General features: G+C 48.2%; 1 protein-coding gene and 1 long non-coding RNA gene across 6 annotated transcripts in view; one reads left to right on the top strand and one right to left on the bottom strand.

The window, feature by feature from the left end:
- Window positions 1-6,315, top strand: part of LOC118452788 — a 13,967-nt gene extending 7,652 nt beyond the window's left edge. The window contains exon 3 of the long non-coding RNA XR_004842620.1: window positions 6,305-6,315. This is a non-coding gene — a long non-coding RNA (uncharacterized LOC118452788). The remainder of the gene's footprint in view (window positions 1-6,304) is intronic.
- The window catches only part of ASXL2 (ASXL transcriptional regulator 2), a 69,424-nt gene that overhangs the window by 11,568 nt on the left and 47,947 nt on the right, over window positions 1-9,909 (bottom strand). For 4 of the 5 annotated variants that reach the window (XR_004842616.1, XM_035899063.1, XM_035899054.1 and 1 more), the window contains 3 exons: window positions 6,397-6,493; window positions 2,494-2,599; window positions 74-722 (listed from right to left, as the gene is read on the bottom strand). Coding sequence is in view for 4 of the 5 variants with exons in the window: in XM_035899063.1 (XP_035754956.1) it covers window positions 74-722; window positions 2,494-2,599; window positions 6,397-6,493 (852 nt within the window). In the remaining variant the exon portion in view is untranslated. Of the gene's footprint in view, window positions 1-73; window positions 723-2,493; window positions 2,600-6,396; window positions 6,494-6,627; window positions 6,799-9,909 lie in introns of those variants that run through there. The other variant, XM_035899080.1, reaches the window with a different exon arrangement.

Here is a 9,909-nt window from a genome sequence, read left to right on the forward strand (position 1 = left end):
TGCCTGGGGGGGGGGCCCCCGGGGGCCCGGGGCCCCCCGCCGCAGGAAAGGACTGTGGCTGGGTCCGAAATGCCTGGTGGTGCTGACAGTTCTCCATGACGCGTGGCTTTTTTTCAGGAGTGGTTAGAGCTTCTTCGCGACTCTCCGACTTCCTCTTGTGGGCTTCAACACTGACTTCCATGTCTTCATTTACAGGGGGCTTCTTTTCTGGTGTTTCTGGAGCCGTCACTGGACTTTTCACGCTTGCGACCACTTCACCTGCCTCGGGGCTCTTTGGTTTACTCGGGGCCAAAGCTGAGGTACTGGCAGTCTCTCTCACTGGCGCGTCCTTTGCCGCAGCGTGCTTCCTCTCTTCTTCTGCCTTTGGACTAATGGCAGTCTGTGGTTTCTCTTGGATGGACTCTCCCTGGACTCTCTCTTTCACAGGGAGAGGACGGTCACTAGGTTTCGCTGCACACCCATCTGGGGAAACCAAGGCCTTGGCAGGTTTGGCCGGTTTTGGCTGTGCCTCCTCTCGTCTTTCCTCTCCTCCTTTTTTCATCGCTGGTGCTTCCTGGACTGCTTGTGCTTTAGACTCCAACGGAGACGTAATCTCCTCTTTGAGTGGTGCCGGAGAGGCTGGTGTGCATTTTGGCTGTTCAGCTGCTGGATTTACAGGCTCTGTCTCGGCAGGGCTGGTGTTTGCTGTCAGTCTCTTGGACTCTTCAGGACTTAGTCCAGAACTAGCAATAAAAACAGAATTTTTATTTGTAAAACATTCTTGCAAAAAGCATCCTATCCTTACAAAAAGCATCCTATCCTTACAAAAATGGAGAGGATGCTCTACATACCACACCCTCAATAAATACGTCTCACACACCTAATTCCATGCCACGGTCCTCAAAAACCTTCCATACTGTTTCTACTTCCCCATAAAACTGAACTTAAGAGAAAAGTTTAAACTGAATACATGGAACCCAGGTCAGATCTCGTCCTCTGTCCAGATACCAATCTTCCAGGCTGCACATCAAATGAATTTGGCCAACAGTAAACATTCCCTTTATTAGCCACCGCAGAGAGATCTCTGCAGCGTGCGAACAACCCCACACAGCCTGCGTCTGACATCAGCTCCTACGGTGACATTTGCGGAAAGGGACACTGAAAAGCGTCCCACCGTTTCTTCCCGAGGAACACGGCTGGTGCCAGAACCACTGACGCACCCTCCGCTTAGAACCGACGTTGCTGCCCGTCTCCATCGTCAAAAAGCTGGGAGCACTTCCCTGCATTATTCATCCATCTTTATTTGTGAAAGAAACGAACAAGCTGGGAATCTAACTCCCAGAGCGATGTCTGACTTAGGATTAACTTCATCCATCCCTCTTAACGAAATACCAAATTTGGGGGTTTTTGCCCAAACACGAACCCATAAAGTCTGATGAAGCCAGCCTGGTGAGCCTATGGGATTGATTTCTACCAGACAAGTTCTTAGGTGCTAGAGAGAACTGAAGTCCTGCTATTGCTTGTGCATGTCACCTCCACACTGTCCTGCCGTCCCCTGTCCCCCTAAAGCATCAAGAATGCGGCTGTCACCTTTTATCCTCCAGCACAGAGCTCCATGCGTGTTTACATCCCAGTTTTAACGCTGGGAGAACTGGGTACATCAGCTGAGTACAGCTCTTCATTACTGCTGCTAGGTCACTTGCACCCTCGCCCTGGTGTCTTCCCTTACCCGGCGCTGCAGCCCGCCATACACACACGCGCGCACACCAGCCTCCTCCTCACCCACCAAGCCCCAAACTATCAGACCACCGAATGACAAAAATAGGGCTTGCAATAATCCAAACGCTCTAGAGGGTTAAAACATCATAGGTGAACGGGAGGAAAACTGGCTGACAGTCCAAGGACAAGCACAAAAGCGAACTGTCGAGGTGCAGGATAAGTTATTTATATGCATCTGTTCATTTTCAAGTTTCTTAGTACAGTTATTTCCACAGAAACCCGAAATCTTCTCCATAGCCCAAAAGGATGGGAAAATCTTGAAGCAAAAAGCAGCACAGAATAAAAGACTCGCAGCCTTGGGGGTTTAACCAAATCCTGACTGAAGACGTGGGGAAATGCACCGCATTTTCCACAGCAGGCGACCGACTGCGAGGCAGAGCGCGCTCGACCACCACGTGCCCTGGATCTCCAGCATCCTGACACTAGAAGAACCCGAAGCGCCTCAAAGTATGGCAGGAAGGAGTGGGAAAAGCCAGGATGTCAAGTCTAAGGGACATCCTCGCCTAAGGAACAGTACTACCCTGGTTAAAGCACTAGAAATCGTGACAGCAAACACAGCGCTTCTGACCTAGATCACGCAGGCGTCTTCTCAGTTCTGTGGCAGCTGGATGAAGCTAGAGACCTTCCTCAGGCTTCAGGACTAATGAAAAGTAATGTTGATCGATGGCCAGCATGCTACAAACGCAGCAACAGCTACGTCTGGATGGGCAATGCGGGATTAATTGAATGTCTTACCTCTGACCATAGTAGCTCTCAAAAAAATGTTCCTTCCACAGCTCGACCTTCTTCTCCTTTTCTATTTCTTGCCGTATCCTTAGCTGCATTTCTGGCGTAAACTCACCTGCAAAATGCAATAAAGGGTATCTTCAAAAAAAGCTATGGATAAAACGAACCAGGATAACCACGGAGCCTTCACGCTTACGGGTGAGAGTGCTGTCGCGCAGAAGTCCCTGCCGCTGCTTGTGACCCTGGTACTTCAGCATTTCTCCTGAGCTGCCACGGGTTTCCCTGCTGCCTGCTCCTTGCAGTATGGGCAACAGCTTTATGCCCGACAGTCACATCTCCTCTCCCTGCCCGTGTCCACTCTGGCTGCCAATAGATGTTTTATGCAAAAAGGCGCTTACTAAATGAATGCAAATCTATACCCAAACGAATGTGGTGTGCATGCAGGCACTACGGAACTGCCATTTTCTGAAGGATCTGAAGATACTGCCTGTGCAGATGGCAAAGCAATAAGGCACCTCGAAACGACAGTCGTGGATGCCTGTGGTGGAATAGGCAGGCAAGAACATCAAAGGCTTCTTGCCCAGCACAAACGACAGAAAATATTCCTGGTGATGGATGCTGTTCTGTCGCAGGCAGGTGGGGAACACAGAACCCCCCCGCACACATCTGAGGCGCACGGTTCACACATACATGCATTGCGGTTTTAAGAAATGGTCTAAGAAATGGTTTAAGAAATGTTTCCTAACGTCAAGCCTGAACCCTCCCCGACGCAGCTTCGAACCATTAAGGTTTGTTAGACCATACATTGATATTTGAAGAGCTCATCATTCAACAACAAGGCGCCTTGGTTTTTCTGACACAACTGCAGTGCTCTGATGACGGACGTGTGACCTGGAGCCGGCAGACTTCACGCGTTCTCAAGGTTTACTGAGCTCACAGCCATTTTGTTTGTGCTCTTTAGCTCTGGGGGAAACAGTTACTAGAACCAGATCTTTTCCAACCCCGCGGTTACCAAAGAGAGGGGATTTCTTAAAGCGATTAACAGAAATTGGATACGTCCATAACTGCACAGTTTGTTTCTCGACAATTTTCTCCCATCAAATATGGGGATCGTAAGAATTTCTTGCTGAGTTTGGTCTCCGTGCAGTTAGCAAAATATATCCAAAGGAAACTAAGAGCGTGTCCCTTCCTAGTCCACTGTTTCTTGTCAGCATTAAGTCAGGACAGTCATCTTTTTACTGCTGCAAGCAGAGGGCCCAAAACAGAATCTCTGGTTACATCAACTTTCTTTTCTATTCTTGAATAAACTTGGTCAGAGAAAGAAAGAGAAAGAAAGAAAGAAAGAAAAGAAAGAAAGAAAAGAAAGAAAGAAAAGAAAGAAAGAAAAGAAAGAAAGAAAAGAAAGAAAGAAAAGAAAGAAAGAAAAGAAAGAAAGAAAGAAAGAAAGAAAGAAAGTCTGCTGCATCGAAAACAGTGGAACGCCTGCCTTTACTTAGAGTAATTTAGCAAGAGGGTACGAAATTCATTCATTTGAAATAGTCTCTGTTGTAGCAGTGAATTCCCGGGCTCTCGCTGCTGCGGTTACGCCACCTTTGTCTCCCCATCAGGAGACTTCAGCTGAAGCACACGTCAGCATCAGCCCAGGCTGGCCCTGAGCCCAAAGCACAGCGAAAGCCGACGCGGCAGCTTGCAGGCTGGTGGAAGCCATTTACGTATGAACATCTACCTGAAGGTGGATGGGGACCTCAGGAGGTCTCCAGTCTAACCTCCAGCTCAGAGCAGGGGCAGCTTGGCCTCCGCCAGGTTGCTCAGGGCTCTGGCCAGTTGGGGCCTGAAAACCTCCAAGGATGGAGGAGGCACAACCTCTCCAGGCACCTGCTCCACGCTGGAATGACTCTCCTCACGGGGAAAAGCTTTTCCTTACATCCCATCTGACTCAGGCCTGTTTTCTCTCATCCTCCTGCCAAGATTGTCACCAGCCTCCAGCTGTGAACCATGACTGCAAGCGTGACCGTCCAACCAGCTATCTGCCCGTCTGGACTCCAGTGTCCCAGCTCAGATACAAGTGTACTGTAGGAGGCACTGATCAAAAGCTTTGCTTAGGCTGAGGTAAGTGATGCCTGCTGCTCTCCCCTGGTTCACAAATTCACTCATTTTTAATGCAGTCAGGCTATTCAGGCATGATCTACACTTGGTAAAACCACGCTGTTGCCAATCACCACCCTCTTCACATGCCCAGAGATGTGCTCCAGGGGGGCTCACTCCACGACTTTCCCAGTGATGACGCTGAGGCTGCCCAGGCCTGTGTCTTCTCAAGATAAGGCTGCCCAGGCCTGAGTCTGTTAAATGCTACTGGGAGTGACCCCAGACAGCACTGTTATGAATCGTCAGTACCCTGAAGAGCAGCTGCACAAAGCCTACAGGACCGCTCTGCCCACAGCGGCATCAGGCTTTAATACTTGAGCAGAGACAAGAGTGCTCAGTGAGAATGTCAGTGGAGATCTCCAGACTTCACCCTCGTCATCACAAGCTTTACCACCCTAGCGGGTTCTACATCAGCTTTGCTCTGGTACCAGAGAAAGTCTTTGCATAAATTAACTGGGGTTATTTAGTCTGGAGCAGAGGAGGCTGAGGGGAGCCCTGATCGCCCTCTACAACTGCCTGAGAGGAGGGGGTAGGGAGGTGGGGGTCGGCCTCTTCTCCCTGGGAACAGATGATAGGACGAGGGGGAATGGTTTGAAGCTGCGCCAGGGCAGGTTTAGGTTGGACATTAGGAAAAACTTCTTCACCGAAAGGGTTGTCAGGCTCTGGAATGGGCTGCCCAGGGAGGTGGTGGAGTCCCCATCCCTGGAGGTATTTAAAAGAAGGGCAGATGAGGTGCTGAGGGACAGGGTTTAGTGGTGGGATGGCAGGGTGAGGTTAAAGGTTGGACTTGGTGATCTTAAAGGTCTTTTCCAACCAAAGTGATTCTATGATACTATGTGGCTGCACCCTCTAGATGTGTAGACATGAATGGACAAAAGGTCTCTGAAGAAGCATTTAAGGGGAAAACGCTAAATGACGGTGGCTAAAACTGGGGGTGGGTTTAACAATTGAACACTTCCCTGTTTGCTGGCATAGACACACCCAGAAGCTACAAAACAGAAAGGGTTACTCATACAGAACTGGATACATTTTCTGCAGAAAAGCCTCTTAAGACTCAATCACCTGGGCATGAGTAAACGATATTGCTGTCTTCCTAAAGTGAGTCACGACTGGTGCTACAGCCTTTACAAAAACGCTGGTGACAGGCTGTACGGTGCGGTTCTGTAGAGGGACTGGTCCCTGCCCATAATGCATGAGCGCACTTCTGACAATGTGGTTTGATGAAATCATGGAATTAAGCACCTCTAAGTTCAAAATGCAAATGATGGTTGAAGGTGCAGGAGTCCTACGGATTAGTAAACAACTGACATAAAAAATTATGGCTCAAAGGACTGACCACACCACCTGTGGCTGGGCGACTTTGCTGAGGACAAATGGCGTTACTCTGGGAATGTAACTGACCTTCTCTGCTGAGCTTAGCAGTGGGCTGTATTGCCACCACAGCTTGAGAGTAACACAGCTCTACTGTCATTTCAACGAGATTTTAAACACATTTTTCCTTCTTTTCTCATCTCTTCCAGAGACTTGCTCATTTTTCCACACCCGAAGTTCAAAAGAGAAGTCCTTCCCGCAGCCCCCCCTGTGACCTTGAGATTACAGCTCTAGCCTCGCCCTTGCTCCCGGGGCCGTACTGACTACTGCTGACTTTACCCAGGAAGTCACTCCAGCGCGTCAGCTTCTCCGTAAAAGCTCTTTTACACATTCCCCAAAACATTCACTGGCTGAAAGCCTCATAGTGTTTTGCTTCGTTGTCTGGGGAAGTTTTACCTTCTGACAACCTCTCCTTCCAGCCTTGGGCCGCTGAAGTGAAGAACTCGTTGTTGAGCGCAGAGCCACTCAGCTTCATCAAACCATCCGCCCCAACCTGGAATACATGACAAAGCAAATAGTGTTAACCAGCTGGAAAGGCAAATGTCACACCTTGTCATGAGGGAACTAAACACAGAGCAAGAGTCCCAACATTGCCACAAATCTCTCTGGAATCTGCCTTTAACTCACTCGGAAGAAAATAAACAGCCTTCTTAAGGCTGTGCTTAGGCACGTCTGGGATCTGGGAGGCTGTGGTAAACTTTCCTCATCCTTGCTTTAGCCCCATCCTCTGTAGTCCTGCACAAACATACATGAGCAGCAGGCGGTGCAGGCAGCAAGGAGAAGCACACAGAAAGTGAAGAGCATCGCCTCCGAAAAGCTTCTTCAGATGCCTTTTGCCCTGCAAAATGAATGCAAGGTATCGCCTGAACTACCGTCCAAAGCAACAGCTCTGCTGTCTTCTGGAGAACATCAAAAAGCGCATGAAGGAACAGCAAGGACGTAAGAGGCGTTGTATAAATGTAACTCTGAAATCATAGCCATGGATGCTTCAGGGGGAATGGGGACAAATGAAGCTCAGAACGCATTCCATCTTTGAAATGTGATCAACCAGATAGGGCAGTCATGCTACAGAGGAGGACATAAATGAGAATTGTGAGGCTAAGGCTGCAATGTGGCATGGTGGGAAATTATAACCAGGGTAACAGAACACATACACAGTTTGCTTTTGCTCCTTATCCCACAGAAGTAAATGTGGAATTTCTCTACCAGAAACACACGTGTCACTCAGTAAGTTGCAAAAACTTGCAGTGGGCAAAACTGATGTGTTTCCGCTTCTTGCATAAACAATAAATCAGAACAAACAAGCAAAATCCAGCTGTCCAAATGTAGGACGTATCCGATGAGGCGGGGAGATCCGTGCAGCAAACGTTCACCAGCGCAGGACGGGATAAAGAGAAATGCTGCTTTTCCTGAGGCAGCCTTTGTGATGATGCAGGTAATCAAGATGATGGAAGTGACCTAATAGAAGGTGTTGTAGGTAAGATTTATGACGAGATTTTTGAGTTAGGAGCAGCCGTTGTAGGGACTGCAAAAGCAGAGATTTATTTTCTAGTCCAAATTGCTATTGATCGACTGCAGGGAGCGAATTCACCAGCCTGCTCTCTCCTGCACATACCGTGTTGCCAGTTCCTGGTGTTGGAGGACAGACAACTACCGCAGGGCTGGCTGGGCCGGGCCTCAAGTGCCCACTTTCTCGTCTACGGAAGCACCAGCTGTACTAGCTCAGCCTGAGTCACTGCCAAGCAAGACACAGCAGATACGTGACCTTTCACAACTGGCATGTCCCACGCCTTCACCTCTTCTTCTGTTTACTACAGCAAAGCCTGACATTTTATAAAGCACGCATCACCGCTTGATGTGGTGGGCTGCTCTAGGAGATTTACTACAGCTAAATGCAAAATTTGTCCTCTCAGGAGCCAAGCAGTATTATTTCGTTAGTCAAAATTTGTTCTCAGTCAAATTCAAATTCAATTTAAGGACGATTAAACCTAAAAGTCAGGACAGCAATGTCTTACCATCTGCTGTGAGGTTCTTGCCAGTGAACTCCAGCTGCAAACTCCATCACATCATATTTTGACACATACCTAATTATTACAAAGGCCACAGGACTTATAAAACAATTCCTTCAAATATTCATTGGATCAGCCCTGGACTAACAAGTCCCCGATGAATGCTGATCGGAGATTAGAATTTATGAGACGACACAGAATGTTAGAACTCCCCCTAACTCCAGACGAACGCTATCCGTTCAGCAAAGCATCCTCTGTAAAGCAGACCGCAGTGCAGCTGCCAGACCCATACACACTACGAACGTTCCGTGTGAGCCAAAAGATCAGCACAGCTGTGAAGATGGATATAACGTCACTAAACACGGATGCCTGTGCCCTAAGTGTCTATCTCTAGGCTGGTGGCCTGTTGCAGTGTACAGTGATCGAGTCAGCTGAGCGTACGGAGGCGGGGACTCAGTTCATCTCGTCCTTGAAGCAGACACCGCTATTTGGTCACAGGCTCTCAGCTGTACCAACTGGATTTCCACTTTCTATAAAAGCTGCCCAGAGTAACTTGCTGGGACCTAAGCTCCTGGGAGGCGACTGAGGTGTGCCAACACAGGCATCCCGTACTAATCCGAACACCTCACAGAAAAGCATCCTCAAGGGACTTGCAGATCTGAGACAGGAGGTACAGAAGATTTCCATCTGGAGTGGCATCTTGAAGCCAGCTTTGATATCTAAAGAAATTCGAAATGGCTGTAGGCACGTATGTTACGGCATCTGCATTAACACCCCTACGACTGAAGTGGGAGCACAGCACAGAATCCCACTTTGCTCTGAAGCTCCCAGCCAGCTGGGGTAGGAATGCTGAAGACAACAAATGAATAAGGTAAAAGGAAGGAAGTGTCCTCGTTCTGTCTACAACTTTTCTGGTATTGAACATGAACAGATTGAACTTCACTTCCACAACTCATTGGGTTTTTTCTCCTTTTACATGGAAGCACAACATTTGTTCTTTTCTTGTCTCTTAGTATCATCCCTGCCTTCCACAAGCTGCTGAAGAAAACTGCTCTGATGTTGGGATTGCTTCAGGCAGTTCTTTCATGTACCCCTTCGGATGACATTCATCAGACCCAGCTGAGGTGATATAACTATCTTATCAAAAGACTCTCTTAGCCGTTCCTTCCATACTGCAGGCTGAGTTCTCACCCCCTTGTCACTCATGTTAATCGTTCCAGTTATCACCGACTTTTAGTGAAGAGCTCAGTGAAAACCTTCACCGATTCTTCTGTGCCACACCCAGAGCAAACGAACCCATTCCTCCCCAGCGAGTACTCTTCTGCTTTTGCAAATTCCTCTCTTCACAGACAAAGAGATCTTCAGACAGTCCACAAAAATAAACTGCCCGCAAGGCTGCCCCACGCTGCACACTTGGTACCTCTAATCTAGTGTGTGCTTCAGGTCAGGACACAAGCTCTCTGCAGCAGGTCGAGTACTCTGCAGTCTGGACAGTGAATATGCGATAGGAAACTCATTCAGTTTTCACTTCACCAGATTCAGAATTTGACAGCAGCGACAAAAGGTCATGAGAAGCAGAAGAGGCTGGAACTAAATGGCAGCATCTGTTCAGGTATTCTGTGGGAAGGCACCGGGGTTAATCCTGTACTGAAGAGTCTGGGAGAGGACAGGAGAGAGGAAGACGCTGAAACCACTGCATTCCCATCACTCCTGGCCCTCTTCAAGTCCCACGTAACAGAAACATTGCTCTCGCCGTAGCTGGGAATATGGAGTTGATTGAACAGAATTAAGCCACTGGTTTATCAAACCTGAAGTCTTTTTTTCTGGTAGCAACGAATCACTGAAGAATTTTCCAATTTTTTTTTTTTTTTTTTTTTTTTACTTTTTGAAGAAAAAAAAA

Source organism: Egretta garzetta, unplaced genomic scaffold, assembly GCF_000687185.1.
Source record: "Egretta garzetta isolate BGI_Z169 unplaced genomic scaffold, ASM68718v1 scaffold510, whole genome shotgun sequence".
Taxonomy (NCBI): domain Eukaryota; kingdom Metazoa; phylum Chordata; class Aves; order Pelecaniformes; family Ardeidae; genus Egretta; species Egretta garzetta.